Source organism: Mycteria americana, chromosome 26, assembly GCF_035582795.1.
Source record: "Mycteria americana isolate JAX WOST 10 ecotype Jacksonville Zoo and Gardens chromosome 26, USCA_MyAme_1.0, whole genome shotgun sequence".
NCBI classification, from domain to species: Eukaryota; Metazoa; Chordata; class Aves; order Ciconiiformes; family Ciconiidae; genus Mycteria; species Mycteria americana.
In genome coordinates this window covers 609,386-624,610 of record NC_134390.1, presented here as the reverse complement: position 1 = coordinate 624,610, position 15,225 = coordinate 609,386, and the positions used below count along the sequence as shown (strand labels likewise).

The window sequence follows — 15,225 nt, the reverse complement described above, 5'->3', positions numbered from 1 at the left end:
CCGGGGGGATCCGGGGGGGTCCCGGGGGTCCGCGCGGTCCCAGCGCGGCCGCTCCAGGCCCAGCGGGAGGCGGAAACCGCCGCTACCCGGAAGTGACGAGTCTGCGCAGCGGCGCATGCGCTGGGATAGGCCACGCCCCCTCCCCGCCCACCTCCCCGCCAATCCGGTTCCTGGGGGTCCCTCGAGGCTCCGCCTCCTCCCGGCTCTTCCGTCCCCGCCTTCGGAGGTCCCGCCCCCTCTCTTCTCTCTCCTCCAATCGCCAGACGCTCCCGCCCGCAAGCCCCGCCTCCCACCCGGCTCTCCACCAATCCGCGCTCTCCCTGCGCACCGGCTGGGTTCCGGTGGCCCCGACTGGGAGCGCTGGGGGGACCCTGGGGACCTCGGCTCCGGCGTCGCCATGGCAACGGGGCCTGGCGCACCCTCCCGAGCGCCCCGGGCCCAGGCCCGCAGGTGCCAGCGCAGGGGGACAGCCGTGCGGTGACACCGGGGTGTCCCTCCACCGGGTGACACCGCGCTGTCACAGTGCTGGGTGAGACTGGGGTGTCGCTGGGAGGGTGACATCGGGGTGTCCCTGCACTGGGTGACACTGGGCTGTCCCTACACCAGGGTGACACTGGGCTGTCCCTGTGCTGGGTGACACTAGGGTGTCACTGGGAGGGTGACATCGAGGTGTCTCTACACTGGGTGACACCAGGGTGTCACCATGCTGGGTGACACTGGGCTGTCCTTGTGAGAGTGACACTGGGCTGTCCCTGCGCTGGGTGGCACTAGGGTGTCACTGGGAGAGTGGCACTGGGGTGTCCCTGCGCTGGGTGACACCACGGTGTCACCATGCTGGGTGACACTGGGCTGTCCCTGTGAGGGTGACACTGGGCTGTCCCTACACCAGGGTGACACTGGGGTGTCCCTGCGCTGGGTGACATCGGGGTGTCCCTGCACTGGGTGACACCAGGGTGTCACCGTGCTGGGTGACACTGGGCTGTCCTTGTGAGAGTGACACTGGGGTGTCCCTGCACTGGGTGACACTGGGTTGTCCCTGTGAGGGTGACACTGGCGTGTCCCTGCACTGGGTGATACTGGGGTGTCGCTGGGAGGGTGACATCGGGGTGTCCCTACACTGGGTGACAGCGGGGTGTCCCTGCACCAGGGTGACACTGGGGTGTCCCTGCACTGGGTGGCACCAGAGTGTCACCGTGCTGGGTGACGCTGGGCTGTCCCTGTGACGGTGACACTGGGGTGCCGCTGGGAGGGTGACATCGGGGTGTCCCTACACTGGGTGACACTGGGCTGTCCCTGCAACAGGGTGACACTGGACTGTCCCTGTGCAGGGTGACACTAGGGTGTCACTGGGAGGGTGACATCGGGGTGTCTCTACACTGGGTGACACCAGGGTGTCACCATGCTGGGTGACACTGGGCTGTCCTTGTGAGAGTGACACTGGGCTGTCCCTACACCAGGGTGACACTGGGGTGTCCCTGCGCTGGGTGACACTGGGTTGTCCCTGTGAGGGTGACACTGGCGTGTCCCTGCACTGGGTGATACTGGGGTGTCGCTGGGAGGGTGACATCGGGGTGTCCCTACACTGGGTGACACTGGGGTGTCCCTACACCAGGGTGACACGGGTGTCACTGGGAGGGTGACATCAGGGTGTCTCTACACTGGGTGACACTGGGGTGTCCCTGTGCTGGGTGACACCGTGCTGTCCCTTTGAGGGTGACAGTGGGGTGGGTCACACCAGGGCATCACCATGGGGATGGGGTTTGGGTGTTTGTCCGCCTGTTGGGGACAGTTGGACAGTGGCTGAGCTGGGGACACGTCTGTGCCCAGGTGTGACAACTCCTCCTGCCACAGACACTGGAGCCGGCTGTCACCGCAGCCCGGCCCTGTCACACGGGCTGGCTCGGCAGCCTGAGGGGTGACAGCCCAGCCTGGGGGTGACCCGGCACCCCAACACGGTGACAACTGGGCCTGGGGGTGACCCAACACCCTGAAAGGGTGACAGCCCCAGGGTGGGGGTGACCCGGCACCCCAACACGGTGACAACTGGGCCTGGGGGTGACCCAACACCCTGAAAGGGTGACAGCCCCAGGGTGGGGGTGACCCGGCACCCCAACACGGTGACAACTGGGCCTGCGGGTGACCCAACACCCTGAAAGGGTGACAGCCCCAGCGTGGGGGTGACCTGGCAGCCTGATGGGTGACAGCCAAGCTCAGGGGGTGACCCAGCACCCCGACACCATGACAGCCAACCTTGGGGGGGGGGTGACCCAACACCCCAACACGGTGACAGGCCAGCCCGAGGGTGACGCGACAGCCCGATGGGTGACAGCTAAGCTGGGGGGGGGGGGGGGGGTGTGACCCAGCACCCTGCCACGGTGACAGCCCGGCCGGGTGACACTGGGACTCAGCGCGGGACCCGAGCGGGGAGCGGGTGGGAGCTGGGGGTCCCTCCTGCGCGGGGGGGTGTCCCCAGCAGGGGGGGGAGCACTGGGCGCCCCCGTCTTCCTCCCGCGTCCCCCGTGTCCCCCCCCCGGGGCTCCATCCAGCTGCAAACATCTGGTGGCAGAGTTGGGGGGGGACACCCCGATTCTCAGCCCGACGTCCCCCCCCAGCTGCCAACATCTGGTTGGGTTGGGGTGCTGGGGGGGTGCACTGACACCCCCCCATTTTGTCCTGTTCCCCCCCCCCCATTTTGTCCTGTCCCCCCCCTCCAGCTGCAAGCAGCCAGCAGGGTGATTTGGGGGGGAGGGGGGAGTCATGTCCCCCCTCCTTGCCCCCCCCAGCTGCCAACATCCGGGACACAGACACCCCAACCCCCCCAAAAACACACACACGGGGGGGGGGGGGCACCCCAAACCGCCCTCCCCAGGCTCAGCCCGCCGCCGAGCCCAGGCCCGCCATAGCGGGGGGGGGGGGGGGGGGGAAGGGGGGGGGGGCATCTCCTCCCGCACCCCCTTGGCCGTACCCCCCCGGGGAGGGGGGGGTCCCTTCCCCACGGGGGGGTGGGGGAGGCCCCACGCCTGCAGCGGGTGGCGGGGCCGAAGCCCCCCGACCACAGCGCTGCGCCAGCGGCGGCGGCCATGCGGGGAGGCCCTTCCGCTCCCGGCCTCCCCGCGCCCGCTCCGGCCCACCCGCCGCTCCCCACCGCCGCCCCCCGGGCCCCCCCGGTGAGTCGTCACCCCCCCCCCCAAAAGAAGGCGGACAGACCCTCCCCCCTCTCCGTTTTCCCCTTCCCGGTGCCCCCCCCCCCCCCCCCCCGAGATGGCGGCGATGCTCGGGGCGGGGTCGGGGGGAGCGCAGCCCCCCCGGCTTGGGGGGGACCCGTCCATGAGAGGAGTGGGGGGCATGGCGGGGGGGGTGCTGTTGGGATGGGGGGGGGGATGCTTCAAGCACCCACGGCCTTGGTGCCGCCCCCCCCCAGCATCAGGAGAGGAAACTGAGGCACAGAAGGGTTGGGGACCCCCCTTGGGGTGCAGCCGGGACTCCCTTTGGGGTGCCCCCGTGTCACCCCATCTCTTGCCCCCCCCCCCCCCCGGCAGGGTCCCCCCCGTCTGAGCGTGCTGGGACGGCGGCGATGGACGCGGAGGGGGAACCGTCCAGCCGGGCCCCCCGGGACGCCGAGCTGCCGGAGGGGCCCTCCGCAGGTGAGCCCCCCCAAACCGGGGTGTCCCCACGCGGGGTGTCCCCGCGGTGTCACGGGGAGCGGGGGGGGTGTGTGTGAGTCCTTTTCGGGGGTCCCCTGTGGACCTGCCCCGACCCAGCAGTGTGGGGGACACCCCGACCCCGTGGCATGGGGATCCCCCAGTCCTGGGGGGTGGGGGGACCCTTATCCTGGGGGGTGCGGGTGTCCCATTCCCAGGGTATGGGGGTACCCCGATCCCAGGGTATGGGGGTGCCCCGGGGATGTGGGGATGTCCTGTTCCCAAGGCACGGGGGTACCGGTACCCCACTCCTGGGGTGCAGGGATGTCCCGTTCCCGTGGCACGTGGGTACCCCAAACCCAAGATATGGGGGTGCCCCGATCCCACAGTGTGGGGATACCCCAGTCCTGGGGTGCAGGGATGTCCCATTCCCGTGGCACAGGGGTACCCCAAACCCAAGATATGGGGGTGCCCCGATCCCACAGCGTGGGGATACCCCCGTCCTGGGGTGCAGGGATGTCCCGTTCCCGTGGCATGGGGGTACCACGGTCCCAGGGTATGGGGGTGCCCCGATCCCTTGGCATGGGGATCCCCTGATCCGACAAGGGGAGGATGCTCTGGTCTTGGGGTGCAGGTGCCCTGGTTCCATGGCGCGGGGACACCCCGATCCCAGGGTGTGGGGATGCTGCAGTCCCTCGGAGTGGGGATACCCCATTGCCCCGGCACAGGGATACCCCAATCCCCGGGCACGGGATGCCCCAGCCCCACAGCACGGGGATGCCCTGATTTGGGGGTTCAGGGATGTCCCCTTTCTGTGGCATAGGTATGTTCCGATCCCGGGGTGCAGGGGTACCCCATTCCTGTGGCACTGAGATACCCCCATCCCGGGGTGCAGGGATGTCCTGCTCACACGACATGGGAATGCCCTGATTTGGGGGCGCAGGGATTTCCCGATCACACCGCATAGGGGTGCCCCGATTTGGGGGTGCAGGGATGTCGCGATGGCATGGCGTGGGGATGCCCCAGTCACGGGGTGCAGGGGTGCCCCATTGCATGGGGACACTCCAATCCTGGGGTGCGGAGATGTCCTGATCACACAGCATGGGGAAGCCTCGATATCGGGGTGCAGGGATGTCCCAATCCCACAGCATGAGGATGCCCCAATCTCGGGGTTCGGGGGTGCCCTGCTCCTGCACCATAGGGATGCCCCAATCCCAGGGCACAGGGACGTCCCAATCCCAGGGTGTGTGGATGCCCCGATCTCGGGGTTCAGGGGTGCCCTTCTCCCACACCACGGGGTTTCCCGGTACCCCAAGGTGCCCTTCTCCCACACCACGGGGTTTCCCGGTACCCCAACTCCAGCCATGGTTTGCAGAGCGAATTTGGGCTCCGGGGTCCCCCTCGGTGGTGCCACCCACACGCCGGTCCCTGCCTGGGGACACGCTGTCCCCATCCCCTGCGCCGGGCCTGTCCTGTGCGTGAACCTCCTCCCGCACCCCGAGTCCGGACACTTGTCCCCGGGCTGGGATGGGACGAGTTGGTGGGGGGACACAGCGGGGGCCGAGCCAGGAGTTAAACCCGGGCTTGGGAGCAGGACGGGGGTGTCACTGCTGTCCCCAAACTGGATAGGGGACACGGAAGGTGGAAAAGGGATGGAGAGGGGGCAGCGGGGATGGGGAAGGGCCAGAGGGGATGGAGACGGTGGAAAAGGGACGGGGAAGGGGCAGAGGGGGTGGAGAGGGGACAGAGGGGACGGGGAAGGGCCAGAGGGGGTGGAGAGGGGACAGAGGGGACGGGGAAGGGGCAGAGGGGATGGAGAGGGGACAGAGGGGACGGGGAAGGGACAGAGGGGATGGAGAGGGGACAGAGGGGACGGGGAAGGGCCAGAGGGGATGGAGACGGTGGAAAAGGGACGGGGAAGGGGCAGAGGGGATGGAGAGGGGACAGAGGGGATGGGGAAGGGACAGAGGGGACAGAGGGATGGAGAAGGGGCAAAAGGGATGAGGAAAGGGGAGAGGGGACGGGGAAGGGCCAGAGGGGATGGAGCAGGTACAAATGGGATGGGGAAGGGCCAGAGGGGACAGAGACGGTGGAAAAGGGAGGGAGAAGGGGCAGAGGGGACGGGGAAGGCACAGAGGGGGCGCAGCCCTGGGCCCATCCCCACGCCCTCGGTGCCACCCGTCCCCACGCCACCCTGCCGGCGCCCAGCTCTCTTCTCCCCGCAGCCCACCCCAGCCCGCCGGCCTCCGGCAGCGAGCCGCCCGGCCGCCCGGCCAGGCCGCGACGGAAAGCACCGGCACGTCGCCTGGCCAAAACGCCAGGACACCCGGGGGGCCTGGGACCGCTGAAGGAGCTGCTGGGGCTGCGGGGGGGCCGCCTGCGCCCCACCATCTGCAGCGAGTGCGGGAAGGGTTTCAGCCGCAGCTCGGACCTGGCGCGTCACCAGATCACCCACACCGGGGAGAAGCCCTACACCTGCGGCGCTTGCGGCAAAGGCTTCAGCCAAAACTCCAACCTGGTCACCCACCAACGTATTCACACCGGGGAGAAGCCCTACGCCTGCGGCGCTTGCGGCAAACGTTTCAGCGAGAGCTCGGCCCTCATCCAGCATCAGCGGACCCACACCGGCGAGAAACCCTACAGCTGCGGCGAGTGCGGGAAACGCTTCAGCGTCAGCTCCAACCTCATCCGCCACCGCCGCACCCACACCGACGAGAAGCCCTACATCTGCGGGGAGTGCGGGGACGGCTTTCGCCACAAGTCCCAGCTCCGCCGGCATCAGAAGCTTCATGCCGCGTGACGGGGACTGGGACGCCGGGATGGGGACGGGGACGCCGGGATGGGGATGACTTTTGGGGTGCATCCCCACCGAGGGGGACCGGCGTCGCCCCGGTGAGGGTTGGGGACTGCGGTGGCCGGGAACGGGGCTGGATGCTCCCACGGTGGAGCCAGGGTTCGGCGTCTGCACCCCGAGCGCCCCCGAAGCCAGGGAGGGTGGGAGCGTGGGGTGCAGGGTTGGGACACGCGGGTCTGCCGACGAGATCAATAAAAGGTCCCCGAGCAGCGGCGCTTGCTGAGCATCATCCCGCCGCGCGGTTTTGGGGACACCCCCCCCCCCCCCGGTGGTGTCACCCCCAGGGGACGAGGCGGTGGCGGCAACGGCAGCGGTGGCCGCGATGGCGCGATCCCAGCGACGCCAACGCCGCCGTGGAAAGGTTTTTCCCGTCCTCCTGGTCGGGGCTGGAGCGGAGCCGGGCGCCGCGGTGCCAGGTGCCCCGCGGGGACGGCTCCCACGCCGGCTGCTGCCACGCGCCCGCACGCGCCACCCAACCTCCCCGGGGTGGGGACGGGGACGGGGACCCACCGCTCCCCACCCTCGCACCCCCAGACCCTGCCGGGGGCTGCGGAGGCTCAGCAGGGTGGTGGGGGGGATGCGGAAAGGGGATGCTGAAGGCACCCCAAAACCCTGACGCCCAGGGCCGGTGCCGAGCTGGGTGTGATCCCGCTAACGAAGGCGCTGGCCTCGTTGCATAATTTCCAACCATTTTTTTTGCCGGGGGGGCGGGAAACGCGTGGGGTTGGAGCCGGAGCCGTTACACAAAGCAGGGGGAGTTAGGGGGGCTCCGGCTGCTCGTTTTTACCCTGTCCCCCCCCCCCCAAAAATCAGCCTCGTCGACCCCCTCCAAACCCTCCTGCCCGGGAACGTTTTCCAAGCGGAGCAGGAAAAAAAAAAAAACAACAAAACCCGAATCCAGGATTCCCCGTCACCGGAGGGGCTAAGCCCCCCCCCCCCCCATCCTCCCCACCGAGACCCATCGCTCGGCTGTGGGGTTTGGGGGTGTCGTGGCTTGGGACCCCCCCCTTTCCAAGGTTTCAACCCCATTTTTTGCTCGCCGAGTGGAAAAAAGCATCCGGCTCGCGGCGAGGCGGCAGCAGGGCCGGGGGAATGGGATGACGCTGGGACCTTCCTGTTCCCGGCCTCCCCCGAACGCCAGCCTTGCGCCTGGGGGCCAGCACCAGCCCTCGCACCCCCAAACCCCTCACCAGGGACCCCCCCAAACCCTTCGCCATCCCCTCCCGGACCCCATCGCGCCGCCCCGTTCTTCGGCCTTGGAGAGGTGAGTTGGAGGCCGGCGGCGGCGGCGGTTGGGGGGGGGGGGGTACGTGGACGAGCCGCTGTCCTTGGGGTTGGCTGAGGGGGGGCCAGGAGAGTGGGGGGACCCCCCCCAAACAAATGGGGCATCCCCCCAGCTTGGGTTGGGGCTGGGGGGAGCCGCTGGCGGGGGGCCGGGGAGCGGCGGTGGATGCGGGGGGGGGATCCCGGCGCTTCGGCTTCCCTTTGTGCCTGGCGGCCCTGGCGCTGCGGCCCCTGCCCCCCCGAAAATAAATGGGGTGGGGGGTAAACTGAGGCAGGGAGAGGGGATGGGGTGGGGAGAGCAAAGGCGGGGGGCTGGGGGCTGCATCGGCCTTGCAGCGCCTGTGCCCCCCCCCGGGGTGATGCTGCGAGACCCCTTCCCCCCCCCAGACACGGGTGGGGGGTTCGGCTCGGCCCCCCCAGCCCCGTTTGCCCCCCGACGTGGGGCAGATCGCGTGGGAAGCGGCTCCGGCCCCTCTTTCTCATGCACCCCCCCCCCCCCAATTTGGGGGGGGGGCGGTTTCGGGTCAAAGGACACACAGGGGGACGCAGGGATCGCCGTGCCGTGCCTCAGTTTCCCCCGCTGCAGGGCACGGGGCTGGAAATTCGGCTTTTTCAGCCCATTTAGACCCCGAAGGGCCACAGGGCCCCCCCAAAACCTCTGAGAAGGGCCCCGAGCGCTGGCAGGCAGAGGTGGGGGTCTCGGGTGCAGGGGGGGGGTCCCTGGGAGAGGACCCAGCACCCCCCGACCCCCCAGGGGGGCATTTGGGCTCTGTGTGCCCTGAGCGCCTGGGGTGGGGGATGAGGCGGGGTCCCCGGGGGGGGGGCACTGGGCACCTTTGGGGTGCTCCGGGCAATCTGGGGGGACACTGGGCAGCTTTGGGGGTGCATTGAGCACCTTTGAGGTGTCCCAGGCAACCTGGGGGGGGGCACTGGGTGGCTTTGGGGTGCACTGGGCACCTTTGGGGGGCACTGGGAAACCGGGGGGGGGCACTGGGTGGCTTTGGGGTGCACTGGGGAGCTTTGGGGGTGCTCTGGGCAGCTTTGGGGGTGCGTGTGCCCCTTTGGTGTGCACCAGGCATTTGAGGGGGTCATGGGCACCCTCGGGGTGCAGGGGGCTTTGGGGTGCACCGGGTACCAGTGGGGCACCCAGGTAGGGGGACTGTGGGCACCTTCGGGGTGCACTGGCATGCTGGGTAGGGGGGTGCAGGCATTTTTGGGGGACACCGGCCACTCCAGGAGGGGGTACAGGCATGCCGGGGGTGCACTGGGCATCGTGGGGAGGGGTGCAGGTTCTTTTGGGGTGCACCGAGCATCTTTGGGGAGGTACAGGCACCGCTGGGGCCCCCCGCGAGGTGGGTACAGGCACTTTTGGGGTGCAGTGGGCATCCTGGGGGGGGATGAAGACACTTTTGGGGGGCACGGGGCACTCCAGGAGAGGGGTACAGCCACATTTGGGGTGCAGCAGGAGCCGTGGATGGGGCTTCAGGCACTTCTGGGGTGCACAAGGCCCCCGCTGAGGGGGGGACAGGCACCGTTGGGGTGCAGTGGGCATCCGGGGGGGGGATGAAGACACTTTTGGGGTGCACAAGGCACGCGGGGGAGAAGGATGAAGCCACTTTTGGGGTGCACCGGGCACCCCAGGAGAGGGGTACAGGCACCTTAGGGGTGCACTGGGACTCTGGGGGGGAATGCAGGCATTTTTGGGGTGCAGCAGGCACCCCAGGAGAGGGGTACAGGCACTTTTGGGGTGCAGCGGACATTCCGGGGGTATGCAGGCATTTTTGGGGTGCAGCGGGCACCCCAGGAGGGGGGTGCAGGCACTTTTGGGGTGCAGCGGACATTCCGGGGGAATGCAGGCATTTTTGGGGTGCAGCAGGCACCCCAGGAGGGGGGTGCAGGCACTTTTGGGGTGCAGCGGACATTCCGGGGGTATGCAGGCATTTTTGGGGTGCAGCGGGCACCCCAGGAGGGGGGTGCAGGCACTTTTGGGGTGCAGCGGACATTCCGGGGATATGCAGGCATTTTTGGGGTGCAGCGGGCACCCCAGGAGGACCGCAGGGTGGGGGGGTGCAGGCACTTTTGGGGTGCAGCCGGCACCCTGGGGGGGGGTGCAAGCACTTTCGGGGGGCTCCGGGCACCCGGGGGGAGACACCCCCGCGCCTCGGGGGTCTCCCCGCGGTGCCGGGGGTCTCTGCGGCTCGGCCCCCCCTGCTCCCCCCGCGGGGGCCGGGCCCCGCGGAGCCGCCGCCCCTCGGGCCGGGCGGGCGGCGGAAGCGGCGGAGGCGCCGCCGCGCCGGGGCCGGTGAGCGCGGGGGGGCCGGGGCCGCCCCTCCCGGTGCCGGGGATGCTCGGGGGTCCCTGCGCCCCCACTCCCCCCCCCCCCCCCCCGCCGGGTTCCCCCCCCACCCCCGGCCAAGATGGCCCCGGCCGCCGCCCGGCCCCGGGACCCCCCCGGGGCTCAGGGACCCCCCGGGACGGATCCACACCCCCCACCCCCCCCGGTGCTGCAGGACCCCCGAGCGGGGGGGAGGGGGGCCGGGAGCAAAGGGGGGAGGGCACCCTGGAAAGGGGGGGGATGCACAGGGGTTGGGGGGGGTGCAGCCCCCCCACTCTTGGGGGGGGCAGATCCATGGGGTGGGGGACAAGTGCCCCCCTCCCCCCCCCCCAGCTGTGGGGCTGTAACGGCCCGTGTCCATGTGTCGTCGTCCCCCCCCCCAGATCTTGGGGGGCCAACACCAGGGCAGAGCCGCGGGGCTGAGTCCGGAGCAGCCGTGGGACCCCCTGACACCCCCGGGAGCCCAGGTAACGCAGGGGGGGGTGGGTGGGTGCAGAGGGACCGGGGGGGGGGTCACACAGGGGGATTTGGGGTGGCACAGGGGGATTTTGGGGCGGCACAATGGGATTTGGGGTGGCACAGAGGGTTTTTGGGGTGGCATAAGGGGGGTTGGGGTGGCACAAGGGGAGTTGGGGTGACATGAAGGGACCTGGGGGGGGCACGAAGGGACCCGGCCCCCCCAGCAGCTCCCGTAGATCCCCACGGCTCCGAGCCCGGCTCCCGCACGCCGCGGCGGGGCCCGGGCACACAGGAACCGGCCATGGCGCAACAGGAAACGAGATGCAATTCGTCAAGCAGGCGGGAGGAATTCGGGATGGGTTTGGGGAGCTGGGGGGGGGGGGTCCCCGTGTCAGGTGGGGGAGCTCAGGGCTCCCCGCTGCCCTGCAGGACACCGGGGTCCGCCGGCCGCCCCCATGGAGCAGGAGGAGCCCTGCGTGGTGGAGCTGCACGACTCGGACGAGGGGGACATGGTCCGGAGGGTCTACATCGGTGAGGAGGGGGCGAAGGCGGCGCTGGGGAGGGGGGAACCCAGCCCCTGGGGGCGGGGAGGGGGTGCCTGGCCCCGGGGGGGGGGTGGTGCCAGCCCCCTCCCCAGCCTCTCTTCTCCCCCCCCTCCCGCCCCCCGCAGCCGACGACGGCATCGTGAGCGACTGCGAGGACGAGGTCCTACCCCACGAGATCATCCAGACCGTCATCCCCCACAGCCCCCTGGCCCCCAAAACCAAGAAACGAGGGGGGCAGCCCAGCTCCGGTGCCGCAACGTCAGCGGGAGGCTACGGCGAGGAGGAGGAAGGGGAAGGGGTGGGGGGACGGCACCGGGGCGGCCGCCAGCGTCCCTTTATCTGCAACGAGTGCGGGAAGAGCTTCAGCCACTGGTCGAAGCTGCTGCGGCACCAGCGGACTCACACCGGGGAACGGCCCAGCACCTGCGGGGAGTGCGGCAAGAGCTTCAGCCAGAACTCGCACCTGGTTCAGCACCGTCGGACGCACACCGGGGAGAAGCCGTATCGCTGCGGGGACTGCGGCAAGAGCTTCAGCTGGAGCTCCAACCTCATCCAACACCAGCGCATCCACACCGGGGAGAAGCCCTACACCTGCGGGCAGTGCGGCAAGAGCTTCACCCAGAGCAAGAACCTCATCAAGCACCAACGCACCCACTCGGGCGCCCGGCCCCATCGCTGCGGGCAGTGCGGCCGCGGCTTCGCCCAGAGCACCAACCTGCTGAAGCATCAGCGGGTCCACGCCGCCCGCGGGCAACCCTCGCCCTGCCCGGAGTGCGGGCAGAGCTGCCGCGACGGGGCCGAGCTGGAGCGGCACCGGGCGCAGGCTCACGGCCACGAGCCCTACATCTGCGTGGAGTGCGGGGAGAGCTTCGCCAAGAGCGCCACGCTCAACCGCCACAAGCGCATCCACAAGCCCCTCTTCGTCCGCTGAGACCGGGGGGGACGCACGGACTGCGCTGCGGGCAGGGGGAGGAGGCGACGCCAAGCTGGGGGACACACGGACTGCGCTGCGGGCAGGGGGACGAGGCGATGCCAAACCGGGGGATGCACGGACTGCGCTGCGGGCAGGGGGACGAGGCGACGCCAAACTGGGGGACACACGGACTGTGCTGCGGGCAGGGGGACGAGGCGACGCCGAGCTGGGGGACGCACGGACTGCGCTGCGGGCAGGGGGACGAGGCGACGCCGAGCCCCACCGGACACCGTTGCGCTTCGTGTGGCCCCCAAGGGGGGCTGGACCTTGGTGACCTCCTGTAGGGGTTGGACCCTATAGATGTATATATCGGGGGGCGGGGGGGAAGGGGACGTGTGTAGGGTAGAAGCCACAGGGTGCTGGCAGGCAGCCCCCGCGCCGGGGGAGCGGGGCCTCGGCCGTAGAATAAAGTTGTTCTGTTTGGGGGAACGTGGATTATTTTGTCTTAGAGAAGAAGGAGGGGGTGTAAAAAGCCCCAGGGGGATTTTGGGGGGGAGGCAGCTGAGTCCTCGCAGGGTTGGAGACGGAGGGAGCGGCGCGGTTCCCGGGGGAAGGCTGCCCCAAATCACGTGGCCGCAGAGCCCCCCCGCTCCCCAAGAGCACCCCGCTTCAAGAAGTCTCTCATTTATTCCGCGCTGCGGCAGTGGGGTGCTGCTGGGCACTGGGGGGGGGGGGGAAGAGCTGCCGGGATTGGGGGGGGCTGCGCCGCACCCCACAGCTCCCTCCGGCCTCCGCTCCCGTCCCAGCGGCAAGGGCGAGGAGGGCGGCCCGCGAGGCCGAAGGCTACGCCTTGGTGGTCGCACCCTGCGCGGCTCCCAGGGCCGTGAGCTGCTGGATCTTCTGGCTCATCATTTCCACCACGGCTGCAGGGAGAGAAGGGGGGCTGGGGAGTGAAGGGGGGGGCTGCGGGGGGGGGCTCCCCCAGGAGCGGGGAGGGAGCCGGGCGCTTACCCTGCTTCATCGCGTGTTTCTCCTGCAGCGCCGGCTGGATCTTCTCCATCTGCTTGGTCAGGAAGTCGATTTTCCGCTTGAAAAAGTCTCGGGCGTCGTCTGCTGTCTGAGGGAAGCGAGAAAGGGGGGGTAAGGGGGGGGTCTCTGCGGCACAAACATGGGGAGCAGTGCCCCAGGGGGACCAAGCCACCCCCCAAAAGGCAACAGCGTCCCCCAGGCGCACCCCTCACCTTCTCCACGTAGTAGCCGGTTCCGACGTCGATCAGGACGCGTTCGACATCCGAGAGCTTCCCGGGGACGTACATCTGGGAGGGGGTGTCAGGGAAAGCGGGGAACGGGGAGGGGTGCGTGGCCCTGGGAGGACAGCGGGGGACAGAGCCCCGGCGTGCCGGGTACCGGCACCACCGCGTGACGCTGGTGGGGCCGGTTTGGCACAAACAGCCCCAAGAGGAGCAAATTTGGGGGGGCTGCGGGGGGTAGGAAAGGATACGGAGCTGGTGAGCGGCACCAGCAGGTCCTTCCCTGTGAAAAAAAGGAAGGAGAGGGGGGTGAGGGGCCGCAGCTCAACATCTGGGCAGGGCGTTGGAACATCTGGGGCCCCTCCAGCAGCCCCCTGTGCCCCCCCCCCCCCCCAGCCGGGCACGAGGTGCCAGAGCTTAGCCCAAAAAAAGCCGACGTGGGGACCGCGAGGGGTTTGCTCAGAGCAGGGTTTGGTGTGCGTCACCCCCGGGGAGGAAGCAGCGCTTTTGGGGAGCAGCCAGGGCCGGCAAGGCCAAGGAGGAGGGTACCGGCCTCTGGGGGCTTGGCGCGGCCCCCTCAGGCTCAGCCAGGATGGGGGGGGGATGGCACTCGCCTTCATTGCTCTTGGTGAGCACGTTGAGACAGTCCTTGGCTTCCACGTACTTGGTCTGCACCACCTTGAGCTGGGCGATGGAGGACGAGAGGAACTCCACCTCCTGGCAGGGAGCACGGCCCCGTCAGCAGGGAGGGGGGCCCCGGGGCTGGGGGGGGCAGGAGGGAGCCGGGGAAGGCCCCAAAGAGCAAGCGCTGGAGCCCCGAGAGACAGCGCAGGGGAGGTGGGGCGCAGGGGGGGGGCACAGCCCCACGCCCAGGGGCGGCCCCGAGCCAGTGTCACCCACGGTGACATGGTGACATGGGGCTGGGGCACCGTGCCCCGTCAGCTCCAGCCTTGTTACCCTCCCACCTTGGCTGCCCAGTTCCTATCCCAGTTCTCCAGGGCCCAGTCTGGCCCAGTACATCCCCCCCCTGCCCAGTCTGGCCCCACATATCCCCCCCACTCTCCCCAGCTCAGTCTGGCCCCACATATCCCCCCCAGCCCAGTCTGGTCCAGTACATCACCCCCAGTCCCCTCAGCCCAGTCTGGCCCAGTACATCCCACCCAGCCCAATCTTGCCCAGTACATCCCCCCAGTTCCCCTAACCCAGTCTGGCCCCACATATCCCCCCCAGCCCAGTCTGGCCCAGTACATCCCCCCCAGTCCTCCCAGCCCAGTCTGGCCCCACACATCCCCTCCAGCCTCCACAGCCCAGTCTGGTCCAGTTCACCGCTCCCACCACCAGCCCAGTCTGGTCCAGTTCATCCCCCCCAGCCTCCACAGCCCACTCTGGTCTCATGCATCCCCTGCCCCAGTCCCTCCACCCCAGTCCAGTCCAGTACACCCCCTCCCCAGTCTGGCCCCACACATCTCCCCCCCCCCAGCCCAGTCTGGTCCGGTTCATTCCCCCCCCCCCCCGCCCTGTCAGGCCCCACACATCCCCTCCCAGCCCAGCCAGGCCCCATAAATCAACCCCCACATCCCCGCCAGCCCAGCCCGGCCCCACACAGCCCCAGGCGGGCAGACCCGGCCCCACACAGCCCCCCCGGCCCGGCCCCACCTGGTCGAGCTGCCCCTTGAGCAGCTCCAGCTGCGGCAGCGTCAGCTCCCCCACGTTCACCGTCTGCGCCATCTTGGGCCGCCGCGACGCTCTGGCGTCGCCCGCGCCTCTCGCTGCTCCGCCGGACCGCGCCCCCTGGCGGCCGGCGGCGCTCCGGGAGGGGGCAGCCGCCCCCCCCCGCCCCAAAAGTCGGGGGGAGCAGCCCTGTTGCAGGACCCCAATAACCCCCCCCGCCAAAGAAAAAGCCCCCCCCCGTGGAAGGGGCATCCAAGGTGACCCTCCCAGGGG

The 15,225-nt window shown here is 69.7% G+C and overlaps 2 protein-coding genes across 2 annotated transcripts; one reads left to right on the top strand and one right to left on the bottom strand.

The window, feature by feature from the left end:
• The first annotated feature begins 2,938 nt into the window (after nt 1-2,938).
• On the top strand, nt 2,939-12,130 carry LOC142421104 (uncharacterized). Its single transcript, XM_075525594.1, has 5 exons — nt 2,939-3,167; nt 3,540-3,644; nt 5,867-6,437; nt 7,060-7,063; nt 11,447-12,130. Exons 2-5 carry the CDS (start codon nt 3,575-3,577, stop codon nt 12,047-12,049), a joined length of 1,248 nt encoding a protein of 415 aa, XP_075381709.1. The 5' UTR covers nt 2,939-3,167; nt 3,540-3,574; the 3' UTR covers nt 12,050-12,130.
• Nucleotides 12,131-12,704: 574 nt separating this feature from the next.
• On the bottom strand, nt 12,705-15,069 carry PFDN5 (prefoldin subunit 5). Its single transcript, XM_075525592.1, has 6 exons — nt 14,938-15,069; nt 13,896-13,998; nt 13,533-13,564; nt 13,273-13,347; nt 13,043-13,148; nt 12,705-12,954 (listed from the first exon to the last, which is right to left on the bottom strand). Exons 1-6 carry the CDS (start codon nt 15,007-15,009, stop codon nt 12,875-12,877), a joined length of 468 nt encoding a protein of 155 aa, XP_075381707.1. The 5' UTR covers nt 15,010-15,069; the 3' UTR covers nt 12,705-12,874.
• Nucleotides 15,070-15,225: the final 156 nt, after the last annotated feature.

Bases quoted from the DNA above. Each gene is read 5' to 3' on its own strand.
- LOC142421104 (XM_075525594.1), top strand. From the start codon at position 3,575: ATGGACGCGGAGGGGGAACCGTCCAGCCGGGCCCCCCGGGACGCCGAG. The intron at 3,645-5,866 runs GTGAGCCCCCCC...TTCTCCCCGCAG, and splicing joins GCCGGAGGGGCCCTCCGCAG to CCCACCCCAGCCCGCCGGCC.
- PFDN5 (XM_075525592.1), bottom strand. From the start codon at position 15,009: ATGGCGCAGACGGTGAACGTGGGGGAGCTGACGCTGCCGCAGCTGGAG. The intron at 13,565-13,895 runs GCGAGTGCCATC...TTTTTTTCACAG, and splicing joins GCTCACCAAGAGCAATGAAG to GGAAGGACCTGCTGGTGCCG. The intron at 13,149-13,272 runs GTGAGGGGTGCG...CGCTTCCCTCAG, and splicing joins CCGGCTACTACGTGGAGAAG to ACAGCAGACGACGCCCGAGA.